Source organism: Rhincodon typus, chromosome 8, assembly GCF_021869965.1.
Source record: "Rhincodon typus isolate 14 chromosome 8, sRhiTyp1.1, whole genome shotgun sequence".
In the NCBI taxonomy this organism is placed as follows: domain Eukaryota; kingdom Metazoa; phylum Chordata; class Chondrichthyes; order Orectolobiformes; family Rhincodontidae; genus Rhincodon; species Rhincodon typus.
Window position 1 is genome coordinate 67,150,687 of NC_063339.1, and position 20,649 is coordinate 67,171,335.

Sequence of the window (20,649 nt, forward strand, 5' to 3'; positions counted from 1 at the left end):
GGCTGATTTTATTTAAGTATTCAGGATGTTAGGGGAGACAGATAGACACTGATTCCACCAGGGGATTTACGTTCAGTTTCAAAGAGGAACTTTTAATGGTTTTGATGGGTGAACAGGGATGAGATTTCTATGGCCTTAGAAAGGGCTTTAAAGTAACTGAGGGGTGGAATGTGGAAGATTCAGGATAGGAGATGTCTAGGCTTACGAAGCAAAAGGATATGGCAGCATTGCAGGGCAGCCCAGAGTAAGTCAGGAAAGGACAAAGTGTATAAGCATAAAAAGTGCTCTTGTTTGTTTATGAGGCCTAGGTTCAAATCCCACCTGCTCCAGAAGTGTGTAAAAATATCTCTGAACATGTTGATAAGAAAATATCTATGAGCCATAAAAAAATCAAATGTGGGTAAATGATAAAAAGACAACATTAATGGCTTCTTACTTAAATATGCATTGTATTCCAGAACATAATAAATGAATTAATGGAATAAATAGAGGTTAATGGTTGGAATGATCTTATAGCCATTACAGAGATATGGTTACAAGGAGAACAAAGCTTGGACCTAAATGTTCTTGGGTATATGACTTTTTGAAAGGATAGGCAGGAAGGCAAGACTGATGGAGGCAGCTTTGCTAGTACGAGATGGGTTGAGTACGATAGCAAGAAATGACCCAAGATCAGATGATGTAGAATTCATATAGGTGGAGGTAAGAAATACAAGGGAAAGAAGATCCTGATGGTGGTAACCAAAGGTATCGTAACAGTAGCTGTTGTGCAGGGCAGAGAATAAATCATGAGATATTAAGGGCATGTTTAAAAAAAAAAGCAGTATGTTAATCATGGATAACATTTAATCTTCACGTAGATTGGGAAAATCAAATTGGCAGAGATAGCCACAAGGACGAAGTCATTAAAGTGGATTTAAGAAAATTTCCTCGAACAAAATGTCATGGTCCAACTAGGGATTACGCTATTTTGGATTTGACAGTACATAATGAGCCAGGTTTAATAAATGATCTCGGATAAAAGGTTCTCAAGGAACAGTGACCCTAACATGGTAGAAGTTAGTGTTCAGTTTGAGGAGGAGAAAACTGGGTCAGAAACAATTGTGCTAACCTTAAGTAAGGGTATTTGCAAAGGGGTGAGGGCAGAATGGACTGGCAATGGAGTTTAGCAGAAAAGTCAGTTAAGGAACAATGGCTGAAATTTAAGAATATAGTTTGTAACTGACAGTAAAGACGTTTGTCAGTGAGGAAGTAGGGTTTGAGGAAGGGGATAAAGTGATGTTTATCCAAATAAGTTAAAGATAATATCAAAGTGAAAAAAATTATACAATGTGGCAAAGACTAGTGGTAAAACAGAATTGGGAAAATTTTAAAAACCCCAAAAGGTGATTGAAGAAATGGAGTAATAAGCTATGAGGACAAATTAACAAATGCTATAAAAACAGTGAAAGCATCTTAAATATATGAAAAGAATGAGATAGGCAAAAATGAAAATCAACTCCTTAGAGAACAAGGCTGGGGAATAATGATACTGGTGAGACAATAGCCTAGTGGTATTATGGCTAGACTATTAATCCAGAAATTTAGCTAATGTTCTAGGGTTCCAGGTTCAAATCTCGCCATGGCAAATGGTGGAATTTCATTTCAATAAAGAATCTGGAAGTAAGGGTCTAATGACCATGAAACCATTGTTGATATTCAGGAAAAAACCCATCTGGATTTATTAATGTCCACTGGGAGGGAAATCTATCATGCTTACCTGGTGACTCCAAGGCCACAGCAATGTGGTTGACTGTTACTGACACACTCCGCCTCGCGGGCAATAAATCCTGGCCTAGCCAGAGAAGCTCCTGTGTGAGTAAAACAAAAATGGGAGCCAGGAAATAGCAGAGGAGTTGAACAAGTACTTCGGAGTTAAATAAGTACTTTGCATCAGTCTTCACAATCGAGAACACTATTAGTATTCCTTAATTATAAAATAATCTAGGGGCTAAAGGGAGAGGGCAATAAAGAATGACTGTTATTAGGGCAACTAATGGGGCCAAAAACTGGTAAGTCCCTGATAAATTGGATGCTTGGATTTTAAAGGAAACAGCTAGAGATAGTGGATACAGTGATACTATTTTCTGGGTAGTGTTATAGAACAGAGACACCTAAGGGTTCAGATACTTTTTGTGTCACAGATAGGCAGGATGGTTAAGAAGCTATTTTGCATGCTCGTCTTCATTGCTCAGACCTTTGAGTATAGGTATTGGGACTTCATGTTAAGGTTGTACAGGACATTGGTGAGGCCTCTTCTTGAGTACTGTGTGCAATTCGGGTCACCCTGTTATAGGAAAGATTATCAAACTGGAAAGGCTTCAGAAAAGATTTGCCAGGATGTTGTTGGGAATGGAGGGTTAGAATAAAAATAGACTGGAAAGGATGGGACTTCTTTCACTGGAGCGTCGGAGGTTGAGAGGTGACCTTATTGAGGTTTATAAAATTATGAGGGGCACAGATAAGGTGAATGACAAGTGACTTTTCCCTAGGGCAGGGAAGTTCAAAACTAGGGAGTACATTTTTAAGGTGATAAGAGAAAGATTTAAAAAGGACATGAGGAGCAACTTTTTCACACAGAGTGGTTCATGTGTGGAATGAACTGCCGGAGAAAGTGGTAAATGTGGATACAGTTACAACATTTAAAAGACATTTGGATAAGTACATAAAGAGGAAAGGTTTGGAACAGGGCCAAGCGCAGCAGGTGGGACTAGTTTAGTTTGGGAACATGGTCAGCATTGGCTGCTTGGACTGAAGGGTCTGTTTCCATGCTGTACGACTCTATGACTCAGAAACTTTTCCAGAATCTTAAGGTTGATTAGAAGTCTTGAAAACTGCCAATGTAACACTATTTCTTAAAACAGGAGACAAAAAATTATAACTGTAGGCCAGTTAGTTCAACATCTGTTAATGAGAAAATATTAAGGTCTGTTATCAAGGATGTAATACATCATTCAGAAGTACAAAACAAAGCAGAGTGGAAGAAGAATTTTCACTCAGGTGACACCAGGTGTAGAAGGATTTTCATGAGAGGATAGGTTGAGTAGGTTGGGCTTCTACTCATTGGAGTTTAGAAGAATGAGAGGCAACATGTAAGATTCTTAGGGGAAGGGTCACTGGACCGAAACGTTAACTGATTTTTCTTCACAGATGCTGCCAGACCTGATGAGCTTTTCCAGCAACTTCTGTTTTTGTTCAAGATTCTCAGAGGACAGCACAGATGTAGAAAAGTTGTTTCTCCTACTGCTGGAGAGTCTAGGACCAGAGGGCAAAATCTCAGGGAGTGCACCTTTAAGGCAGAGATGAGAAAGAATGTCTTCTCTCTGAGGCTAGTGAATCTGTTGGATCCTTTACCTCAGAGGTCTACCTAGGCTGGCTCATGTAGTACATCCAAGGCGGAGATAGATTTTTAATCAGTAAGGGAATCCAGGATTATGGGGGAAAGACAAGCAAGTGGAGTTGAGAGTAATTAGATCAGCCACGATCTCTGAATGGTCAGCTTCAGCTCCTACTCTTGGGGAGTGGACTGATGTGGAGGAAAATGGATATAATGCTGAGAAGCCGTTTAGCTGCACACAGGTGAGAAGTGTTTAATCCTGCTGAAGTAGCAATCGGTGTCTGGGATGTAGATCTGATCTGAACGCTCGCTTTACATATTTATTCGTGTAAAATTTAAATGGAAAAGACATTTGCATCACTGTGTTCCCTTGGCAACAGGTATCGATAGTGAATATTGACCTTTCCCAGCGAGGGTACAAGAAGACCAATTTCAGATCCGCCGCCACGCGTTAGCAATGCTGCCGCAGATTTCCAGCTGCCTCCGCCGGTCTGTGCCCGCCTGGCTGTCCCTCCGTGCCCGGCCCGGGCTCCAGCTGCCCCTGTCTCCCCGAGCCGGCATGGCCATCTCCATCCAGCTCCAGCCCAGCCCCCGGTGCCTGTTCGACGAGCCGCTCGAGGTGCGAGTGAGCGGCCTCTGCCCGCACCAACAGGTCACCCTCAAGGCTTGGCTCCGCGACGAGAAGGAGCAGCTTTTCCATTCGGCCGCTTTCTACACGGCCGACCCCCACGGCCAGCTCGACCTGGCTCGCTCCCCCTCCCTGGGGGGGCACTACACCGGCGTCCAGCCCATGGGCCTCTTCTGGTCACTCAGCCCCGTCACTCCGTTCACTCGCCTGGTTAAGAGGGACGTGGCCGCTTCTCCCCTCTCCGTCCACATCGAGATCTTTGACGGACACTTGAGCCTCGGGCAGCTCCCACCGCAGCCTCTGGCCACCGCCATCAATCAGCGCTGGTTCATGAAGGAAGGGCTGGTCAGGATCCCAGTCAGAGAAGGCAGGATCCGAGGGACCCTCTTCGTCCCACCCGGTGAGACCTGATTTCCAATTAGACGCATCAGCTCTTTTCCGAATTAAACGCAGAAGAAAGTGCTGGAGAAACTCAGCAGTTCTGAAGGCACCTGGAGAGAAACAGAGTGAATATTTTCAGGCCTCTTCAAAACTCTCTCAACTTCAGTGCTGAAGAAGAGTCATCCTGGACGCGAAACTTGCAGATGCTGCCAGATCTGCTGAGCTTTTCCAGCAACTACTGTTTTTTGTTCGAAACTTACAGCTTTGTTTCTCTCTCCACAAGACCCTCTGTGTTCCTCCAGCAGTTCCTGCGTTTGTTTCATATTTTGCGGTATGTTACCTTTTAACTTTATCCTCAGTCTGCACCCTCACTGGACATCAGACAAGATCTAGTGCTCACATCGTCATTCAAAATAATAATAAGTAAGGTTTAGAGGGATGTGGGCCAAATGCTGGCAAATAGGACTGGATTAATTTAAGATACCTGGTCGGCATGGACGAGTTGGAATGAAGAATCTGTTTCAGTGCTGCCCATCTTCATGACTCTGCATGGCTCAGACATGCTCTCCTTTATAAACCACTCCCTTTAATATGATATTACAAACTACTTTGTATTTATAAAAGAATATTACAATACAATTCCAATTTATGTTGTCATAAAATGTATATTTTTAATGTCAGAACATAGAACAGCACAGCACAGCACATTACAGGCCCTTCGGCCCACGATGTTGTGCCGAACTTTTACCCAAAACCTAAGATCTATCTAACCTCCACCGCTACCTTATACTATCATCCATATGCCTATCTAATAGCCGCTTAAATGCCCCTAATGAGGCCGACTCCACTACCCTCTCTGGCAATACATTCCATGCCCCAACCACTCTCTGAGTAAAGAACCTACCTCTGATGTCTCCCCGATATCAACCTCCTTTCACTTTAAAACTATGTCCCCTCGTAAAAGCTACCTCCACCCAAGGAAAAAGTCTCTGGCTGTCTACTCTATCTATACCTCTGATCATTTTGTACACCTATCCAGTCACCTCTCATCCTTCGTCGTTCTAAAGAGAAAAGCTCTAGCTCTAGAACAAAGCAAGTTATTTTCACAAACAAAAACAGAAATTGCTGGACAGGCTCAGCAGTTTTGACAGCATCTGTGGAATAAAATCAGAGTCAATGTTTCGGGTCCAGTGACCCTTCTTCAGAACTGAGGAATTTCTTTTTCTGATTTCTAGCATCCGCACTTCTTTCGGTTTTTATATTATTTTGCACATTTAAGATATTGATTTCAATATTCTCCCACAGAGCAAAGTTGTATGAATAAGCACTTCTGGAATGGACACTGTCCATAAACAGGAATTCAGTTGTGCGAAGACATCAGTTTTAGTAATAGTATTCAAACACCTGTTTTCCACTCACTGCAATTATAGCCAGAACCTCGCTTCAGTTTAGATCTGAGCGAAGAATATCTACCAAGGATTATTTTGTCTGCAGTGATACCTTTCATCTCCAAGCGAGTTGCTTTCTTGGAAGCAGTTCCCGTTATTTGTTGAATGTGACAATACAGATACATACAATCTTAAAAGTGAAAGAAACTAACCCAAGCAATTACCAATTAATTATTGAGAGGGAAACACTGACTAAAATATCTGCTCAGCATTTGAAATGCAAAACGGCTGTAATTAGTGATCCTGTAGAGCAACAATGTTAATCCTCATGTGCTCATGCTGTATTGGTAATAGGATCTCTGTATTAGTGTCAGGTTTACGTGTCTAATGAGAATTATTGAGGGAAAAATTCGGAAACTCTTGCCAATGTTGACAGCTTGGTGCATAAAATACATTGTCACAGTCAGGGGAGAGAGATATACAGAATATCTTTCTTCTGCATGCCTTCTGTCTATACTCAGTTGGTTTAATTTTGAAAGGCTAAAGTGTATTTCTCAAACCCTTGTTTCAAGTCAATTTTTAAAGGAATGTACAGCAGACTTTCTTAAATTTAAACCAGGAATATTGCTTCTTTCTCACATTCAATCCCAGAGTGATTTTATGCAACTTCACACATGCATGCACGTAAGAAAGGTATAGTAAAGAAAGGAGTTTCACGTCTATGAATATTGAACCCAACAGTGTAGGTACTTGAAGACCAGGGTTTACATTGCTTGAGAAGAATTGTAGAATTCCTTCGGAGTTATTGACAAGGTAGCAGGGTGAGATGGTGTGGTTAGCAGATAGGGGAGAAGTTGGCCTTTCCAAGTGAATTCAAGTTCCTTTGGAAAACAGGTTTTGAGGAAATTTGAGTTTTCAGCTCAGTTATTACTTCAGACAGGGATAGATGTCAATGTGGAGATCTGCTGCAGCTCTCTGTACTGATGTTAAAAGCAGACTTATGAAGTGTATAATTAAAGTTGTCCAAAATCCTAAAGGGGTTCCAATTGTGTGACACTAGTTCTCAACACGTTAGGTGGCTGATATAATGAGCTATGCACGTTAATGAAGGTGTCTCCACCTCTCCCATCCACACCCCTGCTGAATCTTTAAGAGATGGATCATTGCTTTCAGCACCTCTGTAAGCACAAGGCTGATTTGTCTAGGCATGACCCTGTGCAATCTACAGCTAGAAGTTTCCAGCCCTCTGATCAATTTGTAAATCATGATCTTGGGCAGCTGTTTCAATAGTTCAGCAAAGTTAATTTTTAAAATAAACGGAGATACCATTTTAACAATTTAAATTATTCTTCATGCCCCATGAACCTCAAAAAATTTAAATATATTGTAACATAGAAGAATTTTTTTAAATTCATTCACAAGGGTGAAGGCAGCATTTATTGCCCATCCCTAATTGCCCAGAGGGCAGTGAAGAGTCAACCACATTGCTGTGGGTCTGGAGTCACACATAGGCCAGACCAGGCAAGAATGATAGTTTCCTTCCCTAATGAAGGGAATGACATTAGTGAACGAGACGCTAATGACATTAGTGAACCAGATGGGTTTTTCCAACAATCAACAATGGATTCACATTCATCACTCGAGTCTTAATTCCAGATATTTATTGAATTCAAATTCCACCATCTGCCATAGCAGGATTCAAACCCAGGTCCTCAGAATGTTATCTGAGTCAACAGTCAAGTAATAATACCACTAGGCCATCATCTAGTGTCATAGAAGTCACAGAGCCTTTGCATTTGTGTCACCTTCCTAAAATGCCTATTCCCGTATTCTGCCCTGTACCTTTGAAAATATCAATTTTTCAAATTTCTATCCCCTTTCCCTTTTAGAAAATGTTATTGATGTTAGTTACACCACTATTCCTAACTATGCATTTTCTTATGTTTCCACAAGGTGTTGTAGGAACACTAAACCCCTCCATCCCCTGAGTGGAGATCTGAAATGTATCTCCTTTAGCTGCAAATACTGGGATTAGTTATTTCATAACTATCTGATCAAGACGTCCCAGCATTTTCAAACTTTACGTGAGGTCTCTTCTTTACCCCCTAATGATCTAGTGAAGTAAAGTCCAGTACCTTCCTGCTGTCAGTTTTCAATTAGTTTTGCATAAGCGTTTTTAAGTACAATTGTCTTGCTTGTAGCTGTGAAGTTCATGTACATGGATTTCTTTGCCGCAAATTTTTGTAGTAGGAGCTTGGTGCAGAGGAGAACAAAACAAAGCTATATGCATACAATATTGTTTTGCATTGCCATTATGAATTCTCACAGTTTAAAGCAAAAATTTAACATTCTTCCCTGCGAGGCAAAACTAATTTAAATCAAAAACAAAACACTTTTGATGCTGGAAATCTGAAATAATAAATGCCAATGCATTCCACCGCTTGCCACTCTGTTTATGAAGTGGAGAATTACTTATCAACTAGTTATCAGAAATAATAATTGTTCTTTGATGGTGTGGCTTCTTGTCACATCCGTCTCCTCTACTAGGTCACTGGCCCTAACAATCTGTATATTTCCTCTACGCCTCTTGTATCTTTCTCTGTTTACGTCCCATTTTCCCCCTTGCCCTCTCTGAGATCTTCTTACTTATGAGACTATTTCCCATGCTCTCATCCCTATTCCCTGAACATCTGACCATCCCTCCTGGCTCCTATATTGGCCAACATTATTGACCACTTTCTTTCCTTGGGTTCTTTTGTGCCTTCAAACCTGTAGTCATCACCATCCTCAAAATATCAACCACTGCTTCCCTACATCCCTGAAAATTCCTTGCCCATGTCTAAACTCTCCTTCCTCATTATTCTTTCTAATCTATGTCTATCTTTCCCAGGCCTCCACGTTTGAAATTCTCCAACCTGGTTTCCACTCTTGCCACAGTACTAAAACAGCACTTATCAAGACTTACCTTCCTCATCCTTCTTAAGCAACCTTTGACATAGTTGACCACACCATAGTCATCCAACGCCTCTCTACCTTTGTCCAGCTGGATGAGACTGTTGTCACCTGGTTCCTTTCTTATCTATCCAGTCATAATCAGAGAATCACCATTAATCTCTTCCCGTTCCTGCACTGTTACTTCTTCTATACCTCAGAGATCTGTCCTCAGCTTTTGCAATTTCTCATCTACATACTGCCCGTAGTCATGTCATATGAAAACGCATCAATTTCCACATGTATATTGATTAGCACCTAATTATTTCCTCACTATTAACTCTCTCAGTCCCTCCATTGCTTCTACATAGTCAGACTATCTTGTCTGGCATCCAATTTAGTATGAACAAAAATTTCCTCTGCTTCAATATGCTGAAGACTGAAGCCATTATCTTCAGTCCCCACCTCAAACTTCTGTCCCTCCCCACAGTGAGTCCATCAGGTTGAATTGGACTATTGTATTCTCTATGTTATATTTGACCCTGAGACGAGTTTCTGATCACAAATCCATTCTATCATAAAGACTGTCTATCTCCACCTGCATAACATTGCCAGATTCCACCCCTGCCTCAGCTCAGATCCTCATATGTGCCTTTGTTACTGCCAAGGCTGACTACTCCAATGCACTCCTGGCCGGTCACCCAAATTCCAGCCTCCATAAACTTGATGTCATCCAAACCGCTACTGAAATCTAGTCACACCCACGCCTACTAACGTTGAGCTCACTAACCTGTACTGGCTCCCAGTTAAGTATTTAAAATTCTCATCTTTGTTGTCAAGTCCCTCCATGGCCTGTCTACTCCCTATCTCTGTTATCTCCATTAACTAGCACGCCTCTAATTCTGGCCTCCTGGATATCTCTGAACCTTCAGTTTCCTAGGTATCTTCACCTGACAAAGGAACAATGTTCCGAAAGCTTACGATTTCAAATAAACCTGTTGGTCTATAACTTAGTTTCGTGTGACTCCTGACTTTGTTCACCCAAGTCCAACATTGGCACCTCCACACCATTCCGAGACCCTGACTGCTACAATTCCTTTCTTAAACTTTTCTCCACCTCTCTGTCCTACGTTCCTACTTCAAGATGCTCTTTAAAGCCAATCTCTTGAAGAAACGATGCATCATCTGCTCTAATACCTCAGTTTAATGCCTCTGTGCATTGTCACGGGCCATGACAATTTTAGTATGTTAAACATGCTATATAAATACAAGTTGTTGTTAATCCTAAAGTAATTGGTTACTACATTAAGTGTGAAGCCTTTCCCTTTGAGAACTATTTCTGCAAAGTTTCAGACTCTGGACTCATCCACATCTGTGACAATAAAATAACTTACATTTGTAGAGCTCCATTCACAAACTTGTGACATTCCATTTACACATGCCAAGTTCCCATGCACAAATTGCAATGAGGTACTCAGATTATCTGACTTTTTGAAGGATAAATAAGAAACCAGTTCGCTCTGTTGGACAGATGACTAACATAGAGTTCAGGCTAAGAACATAGGTTTCATTCCAGTTTTGTTGGGGAAGATCTGTTCCTGAGAATTGAAGGCAATGACAAACCACCACTGACAAAATCAGCCAAGGCATCAGCTCAGGATGAAGCAGCAACAGACAACAAAACAAAGAACCTACCTTCAGGCAGAGCACACATGAACACATTGAGGGATGAATGTTGATCAGGACATTAGAAAGAATTACTCTTCTTTAAATTAGTGCCATGAAAAGCATGTCATCGGGGCAAACAGAGCCTTATTGTAAGTTTTCATTTGAAAGTCAAACCCTAACCTTGCAGCATTTCATAACTTGACTTGATAGAGGTGTACAAAATGATCAGAGGTATAGATAAAGTAGACAGCCAGAGACTTTTTCCTCGGATGGAGGTAGCTTTTACGAGGGGACATAGTTTTAAAGTGAAAGGAGGTCGATATCGGGGAGACGTCAGAGGTAGGTTCTTTACTCAGAGAGTGGTAGGGGCGTGGAATGCATTGCTGGAGAGGGTAGTGGAGTCGGCCTTGTTAGGGTCATTTAAGCGGCTATTAGATAGGCATATGGATGATAGTATAAGGTAGTGATGGAGGTTAGATAGACGGTAGGTTTTGGGTAAAAGTTTGGCACAACATCGTGGGCCGAAGGGCCTGTACTGTGCTGTGCTGTTCTATATTCTATGTTCTATGTTCATAAGTATTACACCAGGTGTATCGAACAGGATTTTGTGGTCAAGACACTGGGTGGCATTTGATCCCCATATTCTCCTAGCAAGACCACTATCTACAGCAGACATTGTTAGGGTTGAAAGGTGGCTAGTTGCTTTTGACTCTTTGGAAGCAATGACAATTATTGCTTGTTGCTGTTGCTAACACATCCGTTCACAAGGACAGCAAATACATAATGCACCAATCTATCAAATAACTGGTTGGAAACCAAGGAGATGATGAAACGAGCACAACATGCTCCTGTTTAAAAATAAGTCCTCATTTGTTTGGCTAGATTCTGTTACAGTTAATGTGTTACCTCGTAGATATACCATCCTAATTAAACAAAAGTACATTTGAATCTGTTTAAATGAGTTTCACCAGAATGTTGTTGCTAGGTTGTTGCTTTCAATATAGTATTTCCAGTCCCTCATTCACCATGGGAACAATTGCCCTCTGATGGTTACTCCATCTGTGAAATCTGACAATGCACTCACAAGATGTGGAAGGCAATGATGTAGTAGTCCAGAGACCCGGGCAAAGTTCTGGGGGTGTGGATTCAAATGCTACCACTGCAGATGGTAGAATTTGAATTTACTTAATAAATCTGGAATTAAAAGCTAGTTTGATGGTGACCATGAAATGGTTGTCATAAAAATCCATCTGGTTCATTAATATTCTTCAGGGACGGGAAAACTACCTCCCTTATCTGATCTGACTGACATCTGACTACAGATCCACAGCAACATGGTCGACTCTTAAGTGAGTAAGATTGTAACAAAATTCGGATAAAAGGAATGAAGCCAGAGAGGCCATTCAGCATTAACTATGGCACCAGCAATGTCCCTGGCACCCTCCACCCAGCCTTGGTAACATCTGTACATGAGTTGTCCCACAGACTAGTCAACCGACAGCTTCACATAATTATTCTCAGGGAATCATTCCTGACAGACAGTGTCCCAGTCACCTACCAACTCCATCTGCTATTGATGGGACAGGTCAACCAGAGGTTGAGGCGCAGTGAAATGCAGTCAGAAGGAAGCTGTGGGAGTCCTTAACATTGCCTCTAGAACCAATGAAGTGTCATGACATTTGGTGAAGCGTGGACAAGGAAATATCTGGCTGATTACCACCTAGCATCTCCTCTCAGTTGTTGAATCTGTTCTCCATGTTAAATGCCTTTTGGAGGCACTAAGGGTGTCATGGGCATACAATGGACTATGGTTGGGGACTTCAATGTCCAACACCAAGTTTGGCTCAGAATTTCCAGTACTCAACATCAGAAACATCATTCTCTTAGCACCAGTGCTGCCTTTGCTAGACTTGAAGATTTGGGCCCCATCAACAGAAAAGAAATGTGATTAGGGTTAGACAATAATTACCCACCCGGGAAATATCACTGGTACAGAGTGCCAAGGTAAATATCACAAATGACATTCAAGCCATTTTCTATCCATGCACATATGCAGGAGATGTTGAAGAAAATTAGATATCCTGAATAGTTTCATCAACTGTTCATCAACAGGTACTTCAGTAAAGAATTGCGGCTATTCACCTGTGTCAGACATCTTCACACAGCTAGGGTTTGTACATTATCACTGCTGTCACCTATCTGCGCATCACAACAATCATGGAACCTGTGAGATTTGAGAGAAGATGATTCAAGTTAGGTAGTTCTGCAACAGGTGCACAGTTGTATTGCAAGAGTCCAGGGAAGTACATTGCAACTCAACAAGGTGTAGTAAATCACCAAGACATTCGTTAGAGAGTCCTTTCCTCAGTGCAAGGGTTAGTGTTAATAATGCACTTTCCGAGGCTGTAATGATGGCACCTACGTAAAGAAGTCTTCATCAACTGTACGATTAGGAAAACCTTCATCTACCAGATCTAGTACTTCTTCAAAGCAAAGGCAACTTATGTTCAATGTCAACTACAGCAAAAGAAGGCTGAATGTAAGTACATGAATAAATATTGAAGGGGAATTGTACAGTCATCAACAGGCATGAGCCATGGCCAAGATTAGTACAGGATTTAATCATCAATGAAATCGTGTGCTCCATAAATTACTTATGATGTGCTTTCTAATTCAGAGACGGGCTTCATTGTTAGATGACACAGCATCCAGTGATAGCAAAACATGTAGTCATTTCAGCTCATGAGAACAACAGTAAGCCAGTGCAGGCTACAGTCTTACACAACACTGAGGATGCTGAGTGTAGTTTTCAGTTTTTCATTCCAAAGTGCCTGTGGTGTCCATAGATGCCACTGCATGTCTGACACTATCGCTGTGATTCTTCAGGATGGTGTCTTTCAAGGGACACAGCACAAGTATTGATAATTTATCTGAATCCTTACCCTCTTCAGGTGTTAGCTCAACTGCGGCATTCATCTCATCCCTTTTAACTCTGAACTGCTTGAACAAATGGCAGCCCCTTTGTTTTCCTAGCTGTGAATATTTTCTGATTGCTGGGATACACCAGACCATGTGTACTGTAGCTCATGATCTCAACTGCATCTGCGGTGGTACAGTTCCTTCCTTTTTCTCCAACAGGTAAGTCATACAGACCTCTCGATTCCGGGATCTCAGAGGGAGATATCATAGGATGCACCCATTCTAATCACTGAGACTGAGAGGGAGGACTAGTGGTTGTGAGCCAGTCGAGAGCAGTGGTGCCATGAATTTGACCCCTGAGAGCCAGTTAGGGATCTGGATAGGCTAAGAATCCAGCCAGAGGGAGCTGATAGCATGGCAGTGGTAGCAAGTCAGGCGGGCAGAGGTGGGGAGCAGGGGTTTGGCCATGCAGATCAGAAAGACAAAATTAGTGGAGTGCACAAGGAACAGTCCTAGGACCTCAATTATTCATCAAGTATATTAATGATTTGGAGGTAGTGGCAGAGTGTAAGGTATCCAAATTTGCTGATGGTGGAAAAATAGGTGCAAAAGTATGGTGTGATGAAGATATAAGAAACATGAAAGGAGATATAGATAAATTGAATCAGTGTGCAAAAATTTGGCAGATTGTGTTTAATGTAGGAGAGTGAGATCATGCAGCTTGATAGAAAGAATCAAAAGCCAGACTAATATTTTAATGAAGAGAGATTTCAATAGGGCAGTTCATAGGAATCTGGCTGTTCTTGTGCACGAGAAACAAAATATTAATACACATATGCAGCTAGTAATTAAGAAAGCAAACTGAACTTTACTCTTTATTGCAGGGTCTTTGGAATTTAAAAATTTGAATGACTTTTTACACCTGCACAGAGTGTTGGCGAGGCCACACCTAAAGTATTGTCTTCTGGAGGTAATTCAAAAGAGATTCACTAGGCTGATTCCTGCATTGGAGTTATTGTTTATCAAGAACAACTACATAGATCTTCACATTCTGCAGAAGGGTCATTGGACCTGAAACATTAAGCCTGCTTTCTCTCCGCAATGCTGCCAGACCTGCTGAGTTTTCCTAGCAATTTTTGTTTTTGTAAACAGACTCGGCCTTTATTCATTAGAGTTGAGGAGAATCAAGAATGATATTATTGAAACATGCAAGATTCTGAGGCAACATGACAAGGTAGATGTTGAGAAGCCAAACCACTAGTTTCCACGAGTACACCTTGAACTGGGGAACACAATTATTGAATAAAGGGACATTCATTTAACACTGAGATGCAAAGGAATTTCCTCTCTCAGAGGAAAGTGAATTCTAGAATTCTCTCCTCAGAAATATGCGGAAGCTAGATCATTGCAAGTATTTAAAAAGGTGGTAGGTAGATTTCTACAATATCAAGAACTGAGTGCTGTGATGAGCTGGCACAAAAGAGGAGATGAAGCCTGGGGTAAATCTTAGAGAATGATGGGCTGACTTGAGGGGCTGAATAGCCTATTCCTGTTCTTGTTTCTTGTGTTCTCATGCTTACACTGGCTGTAAAGCAAAGCTGCTCAACAGACCTGGTGGCCTGAAATATAGACCGCCTTAAACCAGGTACAGCATCCAAAGGTAAGTTACATTATCAAATAAACTACTTTTTTGTAGTGTCACATTGTCCTAAGTGCATGATTTACATCCTTACCTGGATGGGTAAGGGATTGAGAATGATTATTACAAACTCATCCCGACCATCCCTCCAAACCCTCCCTTTCTCATTATCAATGTAAGTGGCACCCTTTCCCAGCCTCTTGTAGTTGTGACAAAGGCTTACTGGACTCAAAACATTAACTCCGTACTTCTCTCTACAGATACTGTAGGACCTACCAAGTTTCTCCAGTGATTTCTGTTTTTGTTTCAGATTTCCAGTGTCTAGTGTTGGTTGTTTTATAAAATATAATAACTTGTTTGCATTTAACAGGAAATGGACCATTTCCAGGAGTGATCTCGATGAATGAAATAAAGGGTGGATTGTTAGAATACAGATCCAGTCTCTTGGCAAACCATGGTTTTACAACACTAGCATTATCTTACCATAATTATGATAGCCTTCCAAAAGGTGCGATTAACCTAGACTTAGAATATTTTGAAGAAGCTGTAAATTTTTTGAAGCAGCATCCAAAGGTAAGTTACTTTATTGAATAAACTACATTTTTTGTAGTAACTTGTGCACTGTGACAGAAAAGTTCAGTTGACTTGCTTTTTATCTGTGACAAAGATATTTGAAAAGTCTTATTTCATTTTAATAAGCCTGGTTAGCTTAGATAGCTCAACGGCTATCATTTAGTTTAGAATGATGGCATGATTCAATACCTGTTCTGACTGAGGTACACTGTAGACCTTCCTTCTCACCTGATTGATTCAGAGTGATGACCATCAAACTAAACAACCAATTGTCGCCTTCTAGCAGAGAGACAATCTCTTGTTTCTCTTTAATCGGAAGAGACGCCTATGGTTCCTTATGGGTGAGGCTAAATACTTGCTTACCTAATATTGTGTAATGCATATTTTATATTCATGTACTTTCCATTGCTAACAAACTAGACCAGTCAGTTGGAAAACACCTACAGGGTGCATCCACTGAATGGGTAAGAAACCATTTAGAGTCATAGAGTTGTACAGCATGGGAGCAGACTGTTCAGTCCAACTCATCCATGTCTAGATATCCTAAATTAATCAAGTCACGTTTGCCAGCATCTGGCCCATATCCCTCCAAACCCTTCCTATTCATGTACTCATCCAGATGTCTTTTAAATGTTGTAATTGTACCAGCCTCCATCACTTCCTCTGGCAGCTCATTCCATACACGCACCACCCTCTGCATGAAAAAGTTGCTCATTAGGTCCCTTTTAAATCTTTTCCCTCTCACCTTAAAGCTTTGCCTTCTATGTTTGGACTCCCTTGCCCTCAGGAAAAGACCTTGGTTATTTACCCTGTCCATTGCCCTCATGATTTTGTAAATCTCTATAAAGTCACCCCTCAGCCTCCAACGCTGCAGGGAGAATAGCCCCAGCCTATTCAGCCTCTCACTTTATCTTAAACCCTCCAACCCCAGCAACATCCTTGAAAATATTTTCTGAACACTTGAAAGTTTAACAACATCTTTCACATAGCAGGGAAACCAGAATGCTGTGTCTTGTTCCTTTAATCAACCAGAATGTTGTAAGTACAATAAAGAAGCTGAAGACAGTGCAGGGCAGGGAGAACTTAGGCTGACAGTGGGTGAACCAGGTCAGAAAGCCTAACAGGTTAGGGATTATTAGTTGTGCCCAGTCAAACTGGAAACAAGGTTCAATTCATTTGATTTGTATTTGATTCAGAACTAGCGGCAAACCTCAGTTGTTGTTTTTGACATGTGATATTGCATATTCTGGATGAGCCAAGATTATTTTCTTTCATCAAAACCTTCTGATTCTTGACCTTTTTAATATGTCTGTAAACGTACATTTTCTAGTTTTTTTCTGTTTTACACATATCATTTCAACATGTTTCTGGTCTATTGGATGCCATAATTGCAGAATGTGGTTTATAATTCATCTATTGAAAATTACAATGAATTACCTCTAGTTGGGAGAGTAATGATTTGAATCAGGAGAATATCAGAAATTCCAGAATATAGGATGCCAAAGAGTACAAAATATCCTGTATTTTAATGTCAAGAAGGAGTGAGAAATGGACAATTCACTGTTATACTACATGTTAATCCATTTTACCAAAACTAATCTCAGAAAGTGGCACGTGATGCATTCGACAGCCTGAGTACAGATTAAGGGTTCTTAATTATGAGCTTCAGGTCTCTTTAATATTTGCTTAGATCTTTTTGGCAAGAAAACAATGTGGCAATGATATAGAAATTAGAGGATCCCCAGTGTTGCTGGACAAATGGCATATTAGATTTAGTACTGAGGGTAAGTGTGAAGTAGTAGGTGTTAGTGGGATCAATGAACAAAGGCAATATAAGATCCAGGGAATGATTCCAAAGAGGTTCAAGAGCTGTGAGGTCTAGGGTGTACATGTTCACAAATTCCTTGTAGCAAGACAGGTTGAAAAGGTATTTTGGGACCTTAGGCTTTATAAATAGTCATAGGCTTCAAAATCAAGAAAACGAGAAAGTTATGATTGTTGGAAAGTTATCCCCTACTGTCTTTTGGTTGTCCTGATTGCTACCATCCACCCCAATCACCCTTATGTCCTGGTTCCCTTTATCAAAGTCTGTTTTGGCCTCAACTGGAATGTTATGTCCAATTCTGGGTACCATACCTTGGGAAGGATGTGAAGGCATCAGGACAGATGCAGGTGAAATAAGAAATCCTGGAATGGTTCGAGGAGTGAGGCTCTTCGGGGATGTGGATAGCTGGAGAAGCTGGAACTGTTGTCCTTAGAGGATGGAAAGTTGACAGAAGATTTGATAGAGATCTTCAAAAGCTGTGTGGTCTAGATAAGGGAGAAACAGTCCCATTGGTTGGAAGGCTGAGAACCAGAGGACGCAGATTGGAGGCCATTTGCAGAAACAAAAAATCAACAGCAACATGTGGCGAAACTTTTTAATGCAGTGAATGCTTAGAATTCTGATTGCGCTGGCTGAAGATCTGGTGGAGGCAAACTCAATCTTGGCTTTTAAAAGGGATTTGGGCAAGCACATGAAGATATCTGAAATGCTGAAGAGGACAGGTGAGGGATTGAACTAGCTGAACTGCTGTTGCGGAGAACTAGCATAAAGAGCAGAATGACCTTCCTCAATGCCATAATCATTTCATGACTCAAATGTAGACCTGATTTTCCTACAACCTAACATTGCGGCTAGGACTTCAAGTCGGTGTTAGGCCTTTCGTTTGAGTTTGCAAAGGATCTTACACCAGTTTCAAAGATGGACTTTGAACATCGATGCTTTTGCTACATAACAATAGGCCAGACAGTGGGAGTCTTACTCCTTTTGAGTACAGGATTATTTTCTCATTTTAGAAGACTGTTTAATAGGCAAATTTTAGTTATAGCAGATATTTGTACAGTAGTTCAAGGAGGCAGGAACCATCCTGATTGATCACATGTTAACTCTCTTTTAATTACCTTTGGGTCCCTTGTCTAATCACATTTGTCCAGTCCATATAGATGACATAGAGAGGAAGGAAAAAATTAACTTTTTTTCTCACATCACATGGTCAAATTCACATTAAAGGATGATTGCCTTTAACAGAATCTTATTCTTGTAGTCGATTCTCTTTTTCGGGTTTATGTTCTTACAGTTTAAAGCTGTTTAATTATGTGTTGCTCTTAATGAATATTTTGGAAACAACTTCCAGGTTAAGGGTCCCAGTGTTGGAGCGATTGGAATATCAAAGGGTGCCGATTTGGTTCTCTCAATGGCCGCCTTTTTACCAGATGTGCAAGCAGCCGTTGTTATCAATGGATGCATTACAAGTTCTGTGTTTGGATTGTGCTTCAAAAATAAACTGATTTCTACCGGTCTGCAGTATAATGTAAGCCGAATGAAGATTGCAGATTCAGGGGTTGCAGACGTGTCAGAGATTATTAATGAAGTTGACAAGGACAACGTAATCCCGATAGAAAACACCAAGGGAACCATCCTGTTCGTTGCTGGAGAAGACGATAAGAACTGGAGTAGCAAGCACTATGTTGATGAAGCTGTCAAAAGACTGAAAGAACGTGGCAAAGATAAGTTTGAGGTCCTCAGTTATCCAGGATCTGGACATTATCTGGAACCTCCATTTTTCCCCTTTTGCTATGCCTCTTATCACCCTGCGATAAACATGTGTGCAGAGTGGGGAGGGAATGCCAAGGAACATTCATTTGCTCAGGAAGACTTGTGGCAAAAGATTCAAGCATTTTTCCAAAAGGTCCTACACCAGTAGAGGGCAGCAAAGAGGAAATTCAGAAATTGCTGTACTATCTTGGCATACTGGTTCATGAAGATGTGCATGCTACTGTTTGAATAGTAGCTACCAATTGTTTTGTATTTGTTTTGCATTAAATCATTAAGATTCTGAATTTTAATCTCGGTGTGAAATTTAGTTTAATGCCTTTTTGGGTGAAGTTTCAAATAAGAACAATAATTAATTTGTCTGATGCACATTCACAGTAACTTTGGACCATAGTGACTAATGGCTAAACTTTAGTAGTCCGGGCTAAAAATTAATATGTGGGTTGTATCAACTATCTGTAAATCATACCACCTTGGTAAATCAAAACAATCCATTTCTCAACTTCTCCTTTCTCCTACCAACCATGCGGTGGTCTGTTCACTTCATTTCTGCAGGGACCGACTGATTAATACACATTTACTTATTTCTGCTGTCAGTTTAAAATGTGTTGTATTGAAAATAATCCTTATTGAAATTTCACTGACTGGTTGAGATTTTGTGAGCATATTGATGAATGTGAACATCGAATTTTAACTGCAGCTGTGCTATAACTAAATGTGGATTGATTTTGTTGTTGACAGTCAAGTGTAGCTGTGTTTTTTATTCTGTGCTATTGGTATTAAATAAATCAATTTTTCTTAGTGTGTAATAGATGTCATTTCATTTTCTTAATCTTTAAAGTTCACTGGAAGCTATCTCAATTTCACATTACCCTTTAAATAACTGCTGATGGAGTCATTTTATATGTGGAGCTGTCTAACAGGATATATTTTAAATGCTTCTGTTGAACGATTAGGCATAACAGTCAATCAACAATTCAAATGTCATGGTGAAGCGGCGATGAATGGGCCTCTGTAAATACTTTTGCAAAGTGGAGCCTTTACCAGCCCATCATGCTACTAAAGTAATTTCACCAACCTCAGTAATAGAAAATGTATATTCTAAATGATCGTAGCTAGAAATAAAGAAGATCCAAGATCTAGCACTCCTTCAAAATAGATCACAAGAATTTTGTTCATGTATGCAAACATAATAAAAGGAATACCAGAATGTTAGACTTCATAATGAGAGCGTTATATCTAAAGGGGAAGAAGCTTTGCTTCAGCAATAAAAAAGGCTCTTTAAACCTCATCTGGAGTTCTATTTACAGGTCGAGGCACTGCATCTTATCAAAAATAAATTGTCCTTGAAACGGGTGCAGAGCAGATTCACCTGCATATTCCCAAGGCTTTCATAGCTAGAGTACAGGGAGGGATTACTTAAAACTAGGCTTATAGCCTCTTGAATATAGGTGGTTGATAGATGATTTGACTGAGGTTTTATCATTTTGCTAAGATAGGTAGAGTTCTTTCCACTGCAAAAGAGTCTAGAATAAGATGATTAACACTAAA

The 20,649-nt window shown here is 40.6% G+C and overlaps 1 protein-coding gene across 1 annotated transcript in view; it reads left to right on the forward strand.

Annotated features, from left to right (window-relative positions):
• The window catches only part of LOC109930448 (acyl-coenzyme A thioesterase 1-like), a 28,060-nt gene extending 8,165 nt beyond the window's left edge, over positions 1-19,895 (forward strand). Inside the window, exons 2-4 of the mRNA XM_048599837.1 lie at positions 3,757-4,404; positions 15,301-15,503; positions 18,680-19,895. Coding sequence (XP_048455794.1) covers positions 3,834-4,404; positions 15,301-15,503; positions 18,680-19,249 — 1,344 coding nt within the window. The 5' untranslated portion in view covers positions 3,757-3,833 and the 3' untranslated portion in view covers positions 19,250-19,895. The remainder of the gene's footprint in view (positions 1-3,756; positions 4,405-15,300; positions 15,504-18,679) is intronic.
• Positions 19,896-20,649: the final 754 nt, after the last annotated feature.